The 17,507-nt window shown below is 52.9% G+C and overlaps 3 protein-coding genes across 4 annotated transcripts in view; 2 read left to right on the top strand and 1 right to left on the bottom strand.

Annotated features, from left to right (window-relative positions):
* The first annotated feature begins 4,576 nt into the window (after positions 1-4,576).
* Positions 4,577-6,820, top strand: LGALS2 (galectin 2). Of its 2 annotated transcripts, none has more exons than XM_026039904.1 (4): positions 4,577-4,589; positions 5,144-5,226; positions 5,528-5,687; positions 6,660-6,820. In XM_026039904.1, the coding sequence occupies exons 1-4, from the start codon at positions 4,584-4,586 to the stop codon at positions 6,804-6,806; spliced, it is 396 nt and encodes a 131-aa protein (XP_025895689.1). In that variant the 5' UTR covers positions 4,577-4,583; the 3' UTR covers positions 6,807-6,820. The 2 variants fall into 2 exon arrangements, with proteins under 2 accessions (XP_025895689.1, XP_025895690.1); XM_026039905.1 differs by lacking the exon at positions 4,577-4,589 and adding an exon at positions 4,626-4,644.
* A 2,117-nt stretch (positions 6,821-8,937) lies between these two features.
* On the bottom strand, positions 8,938-13,587 carry CDC42EP1 (CDC42 effector protein 1). Its single transcript, XM_026039894.1, has 2 exons — positions 12,527-13,587; positions 8,938-11,630 (listed from the first exon to the last, which is right to left on the bottom strand). Exons 1-2 carry the CDS (start codon positions 12,972-12,974, stop codon positions 10,780-10,782), a joined length of 1,299 nt encoding a protein of 432 aa, XP_025895679.1. The 5' UTR covers positions 12,975-13,587; the 3' UTR covers positions 8,938-10,779.
* The window catches only part of CARD10 (caspase recruitment domain family member 10), a 38,668-nt gene continuing 34,383 nt past the window's right edge, over positions 13,223-17,507 (top strand). The window contains exons 1-2 of the mRNA XM_026039883.1: positions 13,223-13,316; positions 14,038-14,041. Of these exons, the coding sequence (XP_025895668.1) occupies positions 13,223-13,316; positions 14,038-14,041 (98 nt within the window). The remainder of the gene's footprint in view (positions 13,317-14,037; positions 14,042-17,507) is intronic.

Raw genomic sequence — 17,507 nt, forward strand, 5'->3', positions numbered from 1 at the left:
CATTCTGAATGGCTCTGGATTTGAGACTTATTTGGACATATTCAAGTGCTGATATTTTTAAAGGCACCCATACCTCCTTCTGATACTATTGGCATGGTGAGAAATCAGCCTTTCTGATACCCAGAGTACGTTAGCCGAAGGTGCCCAACTTACATTCATCTTCTGGGATAGGTTTGCAAAGYGTTTTGCAAATCTGACAGTGGGAGTTTATATATGAAAATCAAACAAGACAGTTTGGGGATATTTGGATATTTGCACCTCAGATTCCCCATGTGCAAAATGGAGGACTTGATGTCTTCCTTACCCAGTGGCAGGAGAAAACTGTTGGAGATCTTCCTCTTCTGGTGCAAGATGAAAGTGGAGCGTAAGACCTCATGAGGCTGATCCTTTGTGGAGAACTCCTTGGGTGGTGATTTTTCCTTTTTAGCTAATATCTCATCCAGCAAGTCTGGGATAAGCAGGAAGGTCCCAGAGATGACAGCGGGGAGCCATGAACCACGTATGTATCTTCTCCTTTGTTAGTGGGAAGTATTAAGTGCATTTTTTGTCTCCAAGCCTGTTATTGAAAACCATTCCCACAATCCATGTTCCTGGCCTGCCTCCATGAAGGAAASAATTAGAGAAATGAAGACTGGAAGCAGATCTGGGTGGCATGTAATCCATCCTCTGACCTCCCCCACCCAGTGCCAGTTGATTCTCCTGGCCTTCAGGCAAGCCAAGGACCCACATGACCTCAATCATCTGGCTGCTTCAGATGATGAAATGGCCCCGACACCTTATGAACCGGCTTTCACGCGCACGAACCACCTCCTTCCCCTTCCCTGGTGCTGTGCAAGAGGGTTTCTGCACACTTCAGAGCTGCCTGAGCCAAAGGTCCCCTGCAAATCTGTAAGGCTGCTCAGCCCTGGGGATGGAAACCTTCCTTCAAAGTGCTTTGAACTCCCCTTGGGCATGGGAAGTGGCAGTCACTGTGGCACTGGAGTGATGTCCTGATGTAGTAGAGAAAGAGATGGCTCTGACACTACGCTGCTTTCTCTGCTCTTGATCTGCTCTGCTGTTGTGGCGCAGCTTCCCTCCTTCCCTCATGCCTTGCACCTAGCCCTGAAGCTAGTGTTTTTGTTTTAAGACTCTAGCTATTTCAATAGCTGTTTCCTCCTCCTCATTCTTCATGTTCCAAGAAAAATAATTTGCACCTCAAAGGTGAAGGGAAGTGACGCTACCAGAGGGCCTACCAGATGCTGATGGCCTCTGATCCCTGGCCCCCAGATTCAGAGCATGGGTCCTGCTTCCCTATCACCTTATCTTCCAGTCCTTTGTTCCTTCACATTTTAAATTGATCTAAGCATGGAGACTTCAGTGCCTTCTCGAAACAGCTGCTCGTCTCTGGTTAACCTCTTAGGTAGGAGGGCAGTGCTTATAGGCACTAGTTTCCTAGTGCTCATCATTGCTTTGGCTTCTCCTRCACCTCCTGGAGAGTCCTCCTCTGCACACACCCTTCAGATCCACAGACCTGCTTATCCAGTCTCCCGTTACCTCAGCGCTTGGCTGAGGGGAGTACAGTTTGTTCTCTCGATCCTCCTCTGTTAGGAAGCTGGCTCTTTTTCAGAGTTTAGGGATAGTTTGGGTGAAGGTTGCTGTGTTACCTGATGACAGGCAAACCAACACCTTGCGAGTAAAGGGGAAACTGTCAAAGCTATAGGGGGTTCTTTATATATAGCAGGTAGCGCAGGCGTCAGGAAGGGCTACAAAACTGTCCTCTGTCATTCAGTGGTGGTGTTTGCACATGGAGCTGAGCGCATTGGTAGGAGGGGCTGATGTTCCACACTTGTTTGCAGAAAAGCTGTGCACACCAGGGTTTTAGAAAACCCTGACTCGGCTTCTTGAAATACACGCCGTAACCTGCCAAAGCAGGGGGGCCATTCCCAGGCAGGCTTCATAGCAGGGGAAAGCTGAGGTGGGAATGTGGTTGATTTTCAGAATTACAGAGAGGAACATATCGGGGCCCTAGATGAGGTTAGAGAACGTGGTTGAAATCAGGTCACTGCTCGGTATTTATTGTGTCAAGTTTTTCTTTTTTCTTTACTCTTGCGCTGAAATTCTTCCCCAGAGGCTATTCAAGGAAATAAATAGCCAGTAGAAAGGGACAATAGCTTGCTGTGGAGTACAAATTATATGAAGCAGTAGGAAATAATAGCAGAGCGAACAGCTGCTACTCGAAGAAAGAATGCATGGTCTCGGCAGCTCTTTTTGCCTTGAATAGACTCAAGGCCTGCTCTATAGCACAGGCTCCTTGGTGCCTCGAGTGCAAAACTGGACTTAAGTTTTTCTCTCATAGCGTCTTTCTCTGGTGCTGTTTTGTTGGTGTCTAATTAATTCTGAGCTGAAACTGCAGCCCTTTGTGAGAGCAGCAASGGGATCTCCTGCCTTTTCTCTCAGGGCTTGGTTCAACATAAGAGAGTGGTGCACACATAACCACATCTAGCACGATTRCCTTGCTTTTGTTTCTTTGGAGCTAGAGCTGAACACCATGTCTAATACAGGACAATTCATGTCACTTCTGTGAGAGACTGTTTGTAGCTTGTATCCTCTAGAAAGGGTTGGCTCTGCTACCTGGACCGGGATATCGGGAAGCCTGTGATTTTCTTCCAGGCTGCACCCCGAACCAACTTATCTCTTGCCCAAGTGACAAAACAAAATAATAGTGCTGCCAGCAATGATGCCTCCGAGGATCTTGGCAGCCTGCCTGGGAGGGTAGCACTCAGTTCATCCTCAAAAGCAGTGTGGGTGCCAGCTGGTAGCRGTAACTGCTGCAAGCAGTGGTACATGAGGTGCTGCTGTTTGGAGCCACTCCATGGGTGCCCTCAGTGGGTGCTTTTGATGGCTTGAGATCCCCAGGGATGCAGAAAAGTCCAGGAAGGCCTGTTGACCTCCATACACTAAAACAYGGGCAGCATTTTAGTGGCCATCCTGCTCTGCTCCCCAGGTCAGGCAGAGACCCCTGTGCGTCCCACAGTCACTCTGCAAGGGCCTGCCCTGCCGCCCTTCTCTCCCCCATGGCCACACAGCTGCATTGGCTTCTTCATTCCTTAAGCRGGTGCTGCCCTACTCTATATGAATCTTCTGTTTCCTTTGTGTGAAATTGCTGGTCTGATCCTTATTGGTAGCTGGGCTGGTGCTTGGATCAGCCATGGTCCTYATTCTTCCACTAGTGACTGCTAGTCAGCTCTGTGCCATCCCRGAGCAGCCCTCGGGGACCCAGCAGGAACCCCTCTGGCTCTAGCAGTGAGAGAGCCCTGCTAGCCAGTACAGGCCAGGTATCCTGCAGCCAGGATAAACATCTGTAGGGGTTCCTGGTCAGGTGCTCCTTGGCAGGTGCCCTCTTATCCATCTCTCTCGAGGATGAAGGATTCCTCCTGCACCAGTAACCACTCCACCTCCTGTAGAAGCCCTTCCTGAGGACCCTCAGAGCTTCCACGTCCCTGCATTTCCTCCCTTCACAGATATTTTGGAGTTGGGGCTCTCGGCTCTGCATTCAGCCCTGGGCAGGCTGAGCAGTGAGCGGRGTGATGTCAATCTGTGCACAGGTGGGATGCAGCAGTGTGGACCCAATGGCAGAAACCATCACCTGCCACCCCTGCTCCTGCCRCCCGCAAGCTTAGCCTGGGGTGGGGAGTGTCACCTGTGGCTTAAGTGACCTTGACAGCAAATAGATTTCCAAACCTGCTGGGCTTTATGACCCTCTGCTAGTAGGAAACACCTTCAGAGCAGGAGTGCTTATCAGCACTTATCTCTTCTCACTTCAGGAGTCTTTGGGGAAGGGCAGACGCTATCTCCCATCTGCACAGGATAACTGGGCATCCGGCAGCCTGGGAGGAGGAGTGAGGGGCTGCTAGCTGCCTTATTAACATTGGCCTCCTCCCTCTTGCTTTCCCCCTGACTTCTGGAGTCTGGGAATAGAACACTGATTTCTTCAGTCAAATATGGTGTGCTTGTAGTTTTTACTGCAGGAGACTGATGAAGTGAGGTCCCCTTGYGAAGACAATAATCCCGTTTCTTAGGGTTAGAGTGGACTGGGCTATTAAACCTGCTTGGCTCCTGAAGCGAGCAGGTTTTGGTCTCACTGGAGATTGGATGCRAGATGACAGAGAGCTCCAAGGTATTCCTGGTGCAATCCACACAGCTGGCATTGAGTCTAGGGACACACACACACACACAAAGAAAAAAAAAGAAAAAGAAAGAGCAGGGCGCATGGTAGTCGCATATTCATAGCCATCTGGGACAATATTTATCCTGTGTAGTGGCTGGAGTTAACACAATGGCCATGTGTGCTTATCCCTCAACGTGAAGCCCACTGAGAGGGCATTGGGGATGGGGCTTCATTAAATCTCCTCGAGTCCATGAGTGTGAGGGGGAGCTAGTTTGAAAGTCTTGCGTAACAGCGGTCTGTGGTGCTCTGCACAGGCAGGGTACTGTTAATGTGTAAGCCATAAGGAAGTTCAGGGTTGTAAGGTCTACTGTACAAAGAGCTTCTGAGCTAAACTGCTGGTGGCTTCCTGCCTGGGTACTCTGCTCTGCTGAGGAAGATGTCTGTAAGATGTCTGCTGCTCCTCTCTTCTGTCACCTTGGGGTCCCCAGCTCATGGTGGTGGGTARTCAGCAATGCTGAGTGAGGGACGGGCACGCCACAGCCATCCCCGTTCTCACTAACTGCATTCTCTGGGCTGTGAGGGATGATGCACTGAGAAGCCTTTGGGGAGTCCTGCGTTGGACCCTCTTGCTTGAGGCCTCTTTGTATGTCTGTTGTCATGCTTTGTCTTTCACTATGCTRGGGAGAAGCTTGTTTTCAATTCTTCCTTCTCTCACGGTTGAACTTGATCTTATGGTTGGACTCAATGATCTTGAGGGTCTTTTCCAACAATTACGATTCTATGATTCTATGCCTTTTTTTTCCTTCTGACTTCACTCAGCCCTCATTGAGCGAGAAAACCATGCAAGATCTCCAGGATGAGGGATTTACCCATGAGAGGAACACCTGCTGAGAGCAGTAGATGTTTTCTTGGCTAAGGAACCTTCAGCAAGTGGTGTGCTCTCACTTGCAGTGTTTGAAGGAGCCCTACAGATTTTTTTTTTTCTTTATGCGTTAGGAAGTGTTTGAAATCTTCAACCTCGATTTGAAGGCTGGGGACAGCCTGAAGATTAAGGGCAAGATATCTGAGGATACCGATGGGTAAGTATGAAGAAACCACCTCAATTCACCAGATTGAAGGTAGGTTGCAGAGGTGGTGGTGGGGGGTTCCTAGCTTACCAGGGGGGCCAGCCCGGTACAAAGAGCCTGAGCTGAGCATAGCTTGGTGCTTTTCAGGGATCCTCTGCACCACCCCCATCCTAATACCCTGCTTCATGAGCAGAATGAGGAAATAGGAGGAATTAAATGATGAGGAATTGCAGGCAGAGCTGTCTGTTGGATCTCAGATACTTCTAAGACCCTGGCTTGCTCACATAGCTGACCTTCCTTCTGCTCACCACAGCTTTGTCGTCAACCTTGGCCACAGCTCCTCAGATCTGGCATTGCACTTCAATCCCCGCTTCAATCAGTCGGTCATTGTCTGCAACTCCAAGTGCTCCAAAGCCTGGCAGCAGGAGCATCGTGACAACCACCTCTGTTTCTCCAAAGGCTCCACTATCAAGGTGAGGGGTCTGTGCTTGCACTTGGTAATGTGGTGCTGTGGAAACCCTTAGTTACCATGTTCTTGTGCACTGTTTCAGCCTGCCCTCTCCATAGTCAACTATCTTCATCCCCTGGGTTTTGGGTCCTTATTGCCATTTCCATTCCTCTTTCAAGTCCCCATTGCTTTCTCTGGAATTTTTGCATGAGCCTTTTCAGCCTTGGACTTTGTTTCTGCTCCCCATTCCTGTCCAGTGCAGCTCAGAAAGTGAGCACACCTAGTGGGGGAATGAAGATAAGTCTCCAAGAACAGAATCTTGCTGCTCTCCACGCTGTTTCTCTCCCTCATTCTCTCCTAGGCAAAAAAAGCTTTAAGGTCACCCAGGTTTGGGAGCAATGTAGTACAAACTACTCTTGTCCTTTCTGGTCCAACTAACTCTCCCTCAGCCCTCCCATCCTCAGCTTCCTGGATCTGCATTAACAGCCTATCCCCCCTGCCTCCCGCTGCCAGGGATGCGAAGTTGCTATCTGATGCTCCMGGACTTTGCCAGGGCTGCTCATAAAAGCATTTTTCTTATTGCTGTGCATTGGAATCTTATTTCCTCAGTTGCGGCTGGCTCATGGGGAAGGGGTGGAGATACAACGGCAATGAAGAATGATCCCTTTAATTTGCAGCAATCTGTAATGGGTTTTCCTCTTGTCTGTGCATAGGTTTAACTATTCTGTTTTTACAACCTGAGCAGATGAAACTGCCCCAGGGAGATCCTCTCCCAAGATCATAGTCTAGGTATAAACTGAGACCTTCCATATCTGTTGCTCATTTCCTCCTCCTCTGTGTGAGGTGCTAACTAAGCTCACTCGCCAGAATCTTGCCTAAGATTGTCAGGACCAGATCTGACCCTGATGTTTAACAACCCAGTCTTTGGAATGGATATTTACCTCCTGTTCTCCATCTTGTCCCCAATTCCTTCTCTTCCTTCCTCCCCCTCTCCTAGCTCGTCATTGAATTCCTGGCAGACAAATTCCAGGTGAAACTACCAGATGGGCATGAAGTGGAGTTCCCTAATCGACACGGCTATGACAAGATCACCTACATGGGGGTCAAGGGAGGATTCAGGGTCACCTCCTTCAAGCTGGACTGATGGGCACTGTGTCCTGGCTCTAATAAAGGTCCAAGCAGTGGGCTTGTTTGCTCCAGCTGCTCTGACTTCTCTGAGGTCTCTGGCTCTGTGGCTTMATGTGAGACACTGAAAAAGCCCAAGGTTTTCTGCCAATGGGAAAGGAGTCCCTGTTGGATGGAAATAGCTCCCAGATAAAGACAGGTGCTTTTTCATGTCAGACCAGGATGTAGGAATGAATGGATGGCACACAGGGCAAAGCAGGCTGGAGGTGGGGTTCAAGTCGAGGAAGGTGGTTTGTGATTGCAAATGAATCGCTGCGTAATCTCTTCACAATGCACCATTTCTTCTTGCATCYAGGTTTTGGGAAGGAGGAAAACAAAGGCATGACGTGGGCATTGTGGCATTCAGTGCCACAAGAGCGTGTAATTAAATGTTAGGTTTGGGMACCTCAGGGCATGGGTTTGGTATTTTCTTCTTGGCCTCTTGAGGTAAACAGGAAGGAGGAARGGGGTAGCTTGCCCCCCAGCAGGAGCTGTACCAGGCAAAGCAATGGCCCTGGGAATGGAGCACAGGTGTGCCTCTTGGCTGGCATTCCTGCTGGAGATAAGGAACTGTCTTCTCCGTCTTTTCCTCTTATCTCACCTCACTTATCTGCTGGCACATTCCAGCTGGGTTACCCATTACTCAGACATTTCCACACAATATCATACTCGGCATGAAAGTGAGGCAGAGGAGGGCAGCAGGAAGGAGGGTATTTTGCTTTGGTTACACTGTTCAGCGTCTCTCAGTCTGTGTCTGTCACACAGGATTACAGACAATTACTCCTGATTAGCTGCTGCCGCTGCTCTAATTAAAAAGTCTCACAAGCCGGAGGGAGGGAGAGCGGGCCTGGAGCATACCGGGTCAATTTTGTTCCCAAAGTCCTCAGGGAAAGAGACTGAAATGTGCAGAAAATGAGGTAATAGGGATATTGCAACACCTCCAACAATACTGGAAGGAAAGATATGAAATATCTTAACACAAGAAAAAGCGGGTAAACTTTTACCTCCTTGCCCTCATGAGATTGAGGTAATGGGGAGAAGATTGCTGATCAGAGAAGTAGCTCAGTCTCTCCAAATGAGACTGATGTATGAGAGCAAACAGCAAACTTTAGAGGACTTTGAACTGGGTACTATGAGAGTAGAAGAGCACTGGATGGAGAGTCCAACCTAAAAGGACCCAGCAATGTTCCTGCTGTCCCTCCGTGCTTCCACACTGCCTCCTTCAGTGCCAGCAGCAGCTGTTTCCCTCAAAACAATCTGAGGGTGGTGCCCTACAGTCTACGGGCCTCGCTGCTGCCTGAGTGTTTGGGCAGGCGTTTTCTGAAGGATTGGAAGGTCTGTAGCCAAGCCAGTTTTGGGAATGGTAACAATCTGCTTCAGGGTGCAAGCTAATTATTGYTGGGCTGGAGAGGAAACTTTGCATTTTTTTATATGCAACCTGGTGCTGGCTGCACAGAGGGCTGCTTGATGTGTTAGTCACAGTGAGAGGCAAGGTACTGGACCAGGTGATCCAAGCATCCCTGTGGTGTYGGCAAATTCGACTTCATTGTGATCCCCGAGTGCAGAGACAAGTTAATTTGGGGGCTGGGAGGGGAATGTGAGCAGACGTGGCAAGGAAAGATGTTAAGCTTGCTAGGTCACTGCAAATGTCAGGAGGCTTGAGCAGGAGGCACCAGAGGAGAAATTAGTATCAAAATTGGTTTAATAAGAACAATAATAAGTGCATGGGATACAGAGTAGAGGCAGAAAGGATTTTCCACAGGCGTGGGTCTTTGGTCTGCAGCTTGCACTATGGTGCGGGAAGAAGAAGGCAGGAGACCTCATCCTGAGAGCCAGAATCCACCCAACAGACGGTGTGGGGGCGGTGGTGCCTGTGGACACACAGGCCTTGCTGGTTGCCAGTGGCTGGAGATGGAGACTCCTTGGCCGTGCTYGCTCCCCAGCTCGCCACTGCCGGCTGGTGCAGGGCAGCCGCCTCTGGAAGCGGGGCAGAGCAGCGGCCCACGACCTCGACGAGCTGACTGAGGAGCAGCAGCCCTCAGCCCTGCTGCTCCCACGCACAACACACGCGCACATGTTGGAGCCTCTTTATTATGCTCAGAAGTGCTCCCTGACAGAAGCRGCCTGCAGAAGGACCAGGCTGCGGGTGAGCTGTGTGGGAACAGAGCCCTTTGGCCATAGTCTGGCATYTCCCCCTGCCACACACATATTTCTGTCCCGGAGAACAAGGACAGTCCTGTGAGAGTCCCTGTGGTGACCTCAGTCCCTGAGCATTTCAGCTCCACGCCGTGGCACAAAGGCACTTCTATGAGTGTCACTTTGCACGCGGGACAGCGTGGGGGGCAGCTTGTTCCAGGAAGGCCACGTTGCCCAGAGATACTCGGCTAGAGGCCTTAACCATCCACAAATCTCCCTTGAGGGAGGCACTCTGGAAAGARGGATGTGTGAGTAGGAATGAGGAGAGGGGAGGGAAAAAGAGACAGCCCAGATCTCAATTAGCCAAGCGGAGTAAGTCTTCTTGTTCTGAGATGGGGTGAAAGGAAGAGTAAGAATATACCTGGAGAAAGGTATCTCTCAGGCGAGGTTTTGGGGATATAGAGGTAATCCAGTGGTGGGGGGGCCCTAACATCATGTTTCTTAGTCAGTTTAGGCTACAGAATTTAATGACCTGATAATCTCACCCATGTATCAACAAGGCAAGACATCTTTCCCTCTTCCTGCTGCAGGAGGGCAGGGGGAAGAAAACAAGACTTCCTAAGTGATGCTCAGGCTCAGCAGCAGGGGGCAAATGGAAAGCCCCCTGCAATTGTCTTTGTCAGGAAGGCAACAATCTTGCCTTCCGGAGGCAACACTGAGCTCCCGTTTTTTTGGAAGGGAAGGGCGAAGGCACAGTTCTGTCTGTTGGCCTGGCCCCTGAGCCTCCAGCTGACCTCCTCAGGGCACACAGTAGTTAGATATATGTGCTCTATGAGAGGGTCTTCCACTAGAGTTGGGCAGACCAGGTGCAAAACCTGTCAGTGGGAATATCTCCATGAAGGCAACCTTGCCAGTGCAGAGGGGCTCTGATGGAGCAAATCCTACATGTGTAAGCTGGGCAGGGCTGAGGGGTGGGAGAGGCCCCCAGTTTCTCTGTGTGTGGCACCGTGGCCAGAAGAGAAAGGAGGGTGCTGGGGCAGGTTGAGGAGAGGGGTCTCTGTGAGGCAGAAGGCCCTGCTGCCCTCCAGGCAACCCAAGAGTTGGTGTTGCTGGTTGCCCGAGTGGGGGTGAGAGGCAGGAATGTGAGCCGGATTCCAGAGCCTGCTCCAGCCGGCTAGTGCTGCCAGCCTGGGAGCGTTGCACGTGGGTTACTGACTCCTTCAGAGCTGAGGCAGCTCCCTGTGGTGCTTTGTCCCAGCATGACTGTCTCAGAGCCCACTCCTGACTCACTGCCTCTCCAGGGCTGGGCTTTACGTAGGGGGAATGAGCCCTGTGTCTGCAGTCTCTCTTTCTGTCTGCTCTCTGTTTATCACCTCTCCCTTTTCCCAGCGAAGTGTTTGTTTGCCTAGAGGACGTAGGATGGGGTGGGAAAGGATTCAGGGTTTCTTTGGCTTATTGGAACATTCCTTTGGCATCTAACGACAGCGAGGCCAGGATGGGGAAGGACTGCAAGCATCTGTCTCTGCCACAACAGCCAGTGCATCACAGGATGCAGAGCAGAGGTGAGGGGGCTTTCACCCTAACCCAGCCCTGAGGAGCCCTCTGAGAGATGGACTACCCTCTTCCACCTCATGTCCCGTCCTGCACCCCACTGCCCTCAGTTTGGCACATCTCCAGAGGAGCATGACTCAGCCAGGAGTTCGCTCATTGAGTCTGTCGCCAGCTCCCTTACAGAGCTGGCTTTTGAGGGAAGGGGATGGGGAGAAGAGCGAAGACCATGGCACTGCTGTCTTCAGAAGGGATGGCAGGATGGTTGTTCACACCTTGACTTCGTCGTCATCTTCCTCCTCATCAGCATACTCGAAGGAATTGCTGCGGCCATCCTGGGTGCCAGTGTCCCCTTCTTGCAGGCTTGAGAGCTCATTCTCTTCCTCCTCCTCTTCCTCTTCTTGGTTCCACGGGCCGTCCAAGGACCGGCTCTCTGTTGTCACTTGTGACCGCCATGAGCTGCTGCTGGGGCTCTCCCACAAGGCCTGGGTTCGGGCCTGTTGGGTACCCCTGTCCTTTTCCTCTGAGCTACGCGGGGTGCTCGTCCCACCATAATGGCGAGCTAGGACTTGGGCTGCCCGGTCAAACTCTCCCGCCTCTATGGTACAGTCATTCCAATGTCCCTGCCACGGGCGCCCTTTGGACACTGCTTCTGACCCCTCTGCCAGCCCTGAAGCCCAGCCAGGGCCCTTGACTTTGTCAGGGTCCTCTCCTATGTGCTCAAGAGCATGTGCCTCTCCATTGGCATGGGCAGTGAGTCCTAGCAATGAGCTGGTCTTGGACAGGTTAGTTTGCCCAGAGTGGTCCCAGAAGCTGGATACTGCCTTTCCCTCTCCACAGGGATTGCTTGATCCAGGAGGGTCTTTGTCGTCAGTAACCTCAGCATGCATGAGAACATGCTCAGCAGGCAGGTCTTGGCCATCATCCCCTGCCTCATTTCCATTGATTTCAGAGAAGCTCATCACCTGGAGGAGCTCGCTCATGAGGGAGGGCCCCAGATCCAGGCGGAAGGAAAGCAGGGAGTCYGAGTGTGTGAGCTCTGTTTCCCCAGGAAAGGTGCTCTCTTGGGCCTTTTCCAAGCGAGGGACACGAGGGATGGTGCAAAATCCAGACTCCAGCCCTGCAAGGCACAAGAGGCAGCTGATGAAAGGAGGGGAGAGGAGCACAGCTAAGGCATCATGTCAAAGGGGGCCTGTCTTAGAGGACAAGGGGCAGGGACACTAACTTGGCACATGTTGCAGTGGCTCTAGCCTGCAAAGGAAAGGGCACATTTCATCCCTTACTGACCCCTGATGCCAAGCTCGCCAGACCCAGCAAAGAGAGGGTTCACAGTACTGTACCTCAAGGATTGCTTCCCTATGGGCTCATCTCCAAAGCCCAGAGTTTTCAGCTGAGGTTTCAGGGTGGGCACCAGGTTTGGTAACATGCTGGTGGGGGACAAGCTATACAGGTGGGACCAGGAGATGGCAGCATTGCCTTGGCTTGCCTTTTCCTTGGACCCGGTCATATCCATGGGCTGCCACAGGCGCCCCCAGACCCTTCTGAAACCCTCTGTTTCAAACCTTCCTCCTTGGAGAAAAGCTGAACCATAGCCTAGTGATTTGAGGCCAGAAAAGCCATCCTGCTGATCCATCCCACCATTCCTGCAAGCCTTCCTCAAGGGATTCTCCTGAACCACAGTCAGTAGGGAGGGATGTGAGCACATAGAGGAGGAACAGACTGGGACGCATGAGGGACATGCAGTGATGGAGGGCTTGTTAGGTTTTGGATAGGCCTGCAATAGCCCCCACCTTGGCTTTAGTACATTAGCATTTGCCTCACTGTCCCGGCACCTACTTGACGTCCCCATGGAGGCTGCCCATGAGAGGGGCATAGGAGTAGGGGAATATGAGAGTCTAAAGGTTGTCCCTCAATTGGGAAACTGAGGCAGTGTTGCAGAAGACATGCACAAGAAATGCGGTGCCTCYGAGTTAGTTTCCTAGCTGGCATCTCACCCCTGTCAAATGCTTCACTCACCGTAGGCCTGGTGTGTTTTGGAGAAGCTGTTGGAAGCACTTTTGAAGGAGAACTTGCTGGTCAAGCTACCCCCTCCATTGCTGTCCCCATCGTACATCCCTTCATTGAGCTGCGGCAGTGACACGGCATTCTTGATGATGGGTGAGACAAGTGGCGGTGGAGGTGACATCTCTGCTTGGCTCACGCTGCCCCGGCTCCTCAGTGGTGTCCGGCGGACGTGCCTCAGCGTTCGGATGAAGAAGTTGTTGGCTTTGGCTGTCTCAGCACCACCGTGGTTGCTGAGGAAGGAGGTGTCCCCGAAGACGTCTCCACCACGTCCCACGTGCATGGTGTGCCGGAAGTCCCCCAGTGGAGGGCTGATCATATCTGGGGTCAGCTCTGCCTTCATCCGCCGCTTGCCATGGGAGCCTGACACCCAGCTGATCACGGGCAGCTTTCCAAGGCTCATATTGCACCCTGTTGTGTCCACACACCTACACCTTTAAAAGTCCGAGAGATTGTCCTTCACTGAGCCTCCAAACCAGGGTGGTCTGTCACATCCCTGGCTTCCCCATCACTCTTGCTTCTGCCCCTGGTGGTCTCTGGGGCCCGGAGGCACGGCTCAAGTTATGGTCCCTTCGCTTAAGAGTAGCTGGTGGGAATCTTGCCTGTCTGCCTGTTCCTTTGCACTGTTACACTCATGAAATTACCCAGAGAATGAATTCGTCCCAGACCCACTGGCTGCCAGAAGCTGTCTCAGTGAGCGGCACAGGGGACTTCTGGCTGCTCCTTCCAGGAGAAAATGGCAGAGGTGAGTCTTGTTTTCTTGCCTCCACCTCCTGGAGGAGGATGGTGGTGCATAGGTGCCTCAGAAGGGTCTGTGGTCACCCCAGGTGCTGCTTTTCCTGCCGGAAGCTGTGTCTGGCTGGCAGGGGGGTTAAGGCTAATCCACTGTCTCCTGTCTTCTGCCTGTGCCTCCTCCTGCTGGGAGAGTGGGAGCTGGTTCGCAGATGGGGCAGCAGGTCACGGGAGCTGGAGTGCGGGCACAGCAGGGCAGCTGCCTTGATCCCCTTGTAAGCAGCCTAAGCAAGACAAAAGGAAGGGTGAAGCCTCCGGTGAAGATTTTCATAATCGTGCTGCCTGCAGGAGAGGTGGTCCTGAAAGCACGGGGGTTAAAGCTAGTGCACGTGCCCTCTTCTTGAGGTTGGAGAAGAAGGCATCCCCCAAACGTGCTCTCTCCAAATCATCCTCCCTCGTACCTGTCAGACTCCCTGGCTCTGCCCATTGCTCAGACCTTACCTAAAATCCGGTTCCTAGATGGCACCTCCTCCCAGGTAGGCAGGGGCCTTGCCCTGCCCAGCTGCATGTGCTCCCAGAAAGTAAAACCTCTCCCTCATTTTTGCTATTCAGACAAACCCTTCAGGAGAGGGTGAGGCCTGGGAYGGAGCAGTTCTCAGGGAGGAGGGGTGCTGGGGAAATGCAATATTTGTATACTGGTTTATTTGTCGTCCTTTGACTCTCTCCCTCCCCAGATCCGTAAGTACTTGGCAAACTTTGCCAGAACTTGAACGCAGCAGCACGGAGTCGGAGACTGAGGTGTAACAGGGCAGCCAAGGGGGAGGAGCAGGCTGCTTTTCAGGCAGGGAAACTGAGGCATGCCAAAGGGAAGTGGATTGCTCAAGGTCAGAAGAGTAAGTGGGAGTAAGAGTAAGCTCCCTGTGCTGAGGCAGGTCTGGAGGACATCAGCACTGAGGGGCAAACATGCAAGCAGTGGCTAGGCACGCAACAGCAGGGCAATGACCGGACGGCTACATATTCTCTCTGCTGGAAAGGGTCATCGGGTAGGACACTGACATCAGCAGAGGCCAGGGTGGCGGGCATGGRAAGAGGGAGAAAGCGGGGACTGGAAGTGCTGGAAGGAATTGTCTCCTCAGGATTTAGGGCATTTCAACATGTCAGTGATCCAGGCCTCCTTCCTGGGCATGAATTTGGCACTGCAGGAAGCAAGTCCATGGGTCACTGAAGGCAGCGGGGGCACGTCCCTCCCCAGGCTCAGCTTCTCATGGAGGAACAGGATGGAGCTGGGTCCTTTCAGCATGACTAGTTGCTGAGAGCAGCGTGCCAAGAGGAGATGTATGAACGCAGCATCTATTGATCTCTTGCTAGAGGCACCCTGGCCACGTGGCTCCATCCGTCCCTATACGGCCTCATTCTCCTGGGTGTCTGTGGGTCACCTTGAAGTGGGTGGCCAGTGCCAGGGAGAGCAAAGCCTCTGGCAAGGGGGAGCCSTGGGCGTTGCACAGCTTTCTTGGCTGGCTGCACGAGTTTCGCCTTGCCCCGTCCTTGTTTGCTCACCCAGGGCCCCTCTTATCTGCCAGGGGTTAATGCCTGGGGGAGGGAAAACAAACCTCCCCTCGTGGCTCTGGGCACCATTGGTTGCTTCCCTCAATGGCGGGGGGAGCAAAGGGACAGTGGCAGTTTTGTTTCCTGCTGGCCTTTACCTCCCTGGCTCGCAGTGCCTCATTCTGCCTCCTGAATATGGAGGCCGCATGTCCTTCCTTGAGGCCTGGATGGGCCACACACCTGGCAAATTTGGCATGGGGGGACAAATAGGAGAAAATTCCTCTCTCTGGCRTAAACCCACTCATATCCTCTGGCCAGGGCTCTATAGGCACTCAAGGAAAGCAATTAGTGTGGGCCCTGTYGTCCCCCTGCAGCATAGCTGGGGTTTGAGTCATATGAAAAATGACCTTATTTTGAGCCTGCCCCTGAATTTCCTAGGAAGGTATGTGACCCTGGAAGGGGGTCTGATGTGAGTTACAACCCTTGTTTTCCTGTTCTCCCTTCCCTCCACACATGGACCTGTTGCAAAACCAGAAGTGGGCACAGTGCCCTTCAGCAGTGATGTCTGCACGACGTGGAGCACATGCTGTGCTAGGGCAAAGCTGAGGGGAGGAAAAAGCCACCCTGGGCCCCCTAAACAGCTGACATGAGGGGCCCTTTCAGCATGGCTAGTTGACCCCTACCCCAGACATGAGGTGGGAWGGTGGGCAGAAGTGGGGTGCTAGATAAGAGGCCTGCCCTCCTCCACACTCCCTGCCTGATGAACCTACTGAAGGAAGAGACATGGGAAGAAGAAAGTGTTTCTCTCTATTTAGCTGYCCCCTGGCCTTGTCGGGGACACGAGCCGTGCCTTCTTGGCACCCAGTTGTCCCTGGCTGCTTCCCAGGCAGCAGGCGCTGCCTTCCCCTGTATTGGCAGAAGGAGGCAGGGAGGGAAGCAGCTGGTGCCAAACCCTACCTGGACAGCAGGTTTCTGGTAGGCCTGCTCAGCTTCTTCTGCCTCCAGTCCCCTGTTTTCTCTTCTCCTCTGCCTGTGGTGTGTGTCCAGCTCAGCTGCGCCCAGAGCCAGCGCAGGCCCTTTGAGCCCTGCCCGCCCTCCGGCCTCCCTCCCTCTGCCCAAGCGGTTCCCTTCACGCCAGAGAAACTCAGGGCAAAGTGTCACCCATGTGCTGCCCTCCTCCTCCGGGCAAAGGGACCCTGTGTGTCCGCCCGTCCGTCCGCCTGCCGGACACGCAGCACTTCCGTCCGGCAGCCTGCCGTGCTTGCCAGCCTCGGGTGCGGGAAGCTCTGAGCTCTTCCTCAGCTCCCTTTCCCTGGCGTCCCCTCGCCCGCTCTGGGAAGTCCTCTTCCCTCCAAAGCAAGCGGCTAAAAGGCTGGCGGCACCTCCTCCGCCTCCCCCTCCAGCCTCCCCCATTTCCCCCACTGCGTTCAGCTGCTTTCCACTGGTTCCCCAGTCGCCGGGAACGGCCAGAGCTGCTCTGCTTGCTGGGAAGAGCGGAAACCAGAAAGGGGAAAAATAATCCAGATGTCTAGTTGGCTGGAGCTGCTGAAACCAGCCTCTCCCCGCTCCTTCTCTCCTTACAGCCCCCTCCCTGGGGGACATACTCCAAGGAGGGAGAGGAGATATCTGGGGTGGTCTCTACTGGGGGAAGAGTGGGTGCAAAATTGCTGCGAGCAGGCAGGAAAGCTTTCCCAGCCTTCTGAGCACTGAAAAAACAACTTCTTCCTGAAGCAAGAGAAGAAGAGCCTGCACAATTGGGGCCACTGCGTGCTGGGATGAGGAAAGCCAGCAGGGACAGGGTTTTGGGGAGGGAACCATGCGACTGGGGAAGGGGAAATGGGCTTGGCTGGCCAGGCTGGGCCTTTTCCAGCTCTTCTGGAGCAATGCCGGGCAGTAGGCGGACAAGCTTGAGTCTGACTCCCGCTCTGCCTGCTGCTATATATATATTTATATCTCCCTGTATAACAAGGATGTTTTTACCAAGCACACACACTTGGACATGGAGGAAGGCTGGTGTCCAAACACAGACTGTTTCCAGCCTTCCTCTCGCTAGCCCCCTGCCCAGAACCGTTCACTTTCTTGCTCAGAAAACAAACAAACAAACAGAATGAGACTCTGAGAGCCTGCGGGGCTTCACGAGATATTCAGAGCTGAGGGTAAAAGGGGTCAACCAGAGGGGGTGACTCGCTGCTTTCCCAGCTCTGGGGGTGCTTCCTTGGGGCTCCCTTCTTGCCCTATGTTTTCGTTCTCTCCCCTGGTCCCTCTCCTGTTTCTTTGCACTGTCTTTCCATTCCTTTTCTCTTCATTTCCTGTTGCATTCCCGTCTCCTTCTCCCCTTCTTTTGCTACATCCTCCCCGTCTCCATCGTCTTGCCACCCCTCCCAGTTCTCCCACCCCTTCAGTCCCTCTTTTCCCACCCTCTCCAAACTTTTTCTCCTGCTCTGAAACATCTCTCCCCTCGACAAGCGCTACGTGCACAGGAATAAAAACTTTCAGGACTTACCTCTTAAGAAGTGGAACTTTTTTTTTTTTTTTTTGTCCTCTAGCAGAGAAGTTCGGAGACGCTCCCCAAGTGCCCCTTCAGCCTGCTCTGAGGGCTACCAGTGCCATATCCCCGAGGAGGGGCCAAGGGGCGGCATGGCCCTCCTTTTCACGCGGC

This window comes from Nothoprocta perdicaria, unplaced genomic scaffold (genome assembly GCF_003342845.1).
Source record: "Nothoprocta perdicaria isolate Ctin4 unplaced genomic scaffold, notPer1 scaffold_244, whole genome shotgun sequence".
In the NCBI taxonomy this organism is placed as follows: domain Eukaryota; kingdom Metazoa; phylum Chordata; class Aves; order Tinamiformes; family Tinamidae; genus Nothoprocta; species Nothoprocta perdicaria.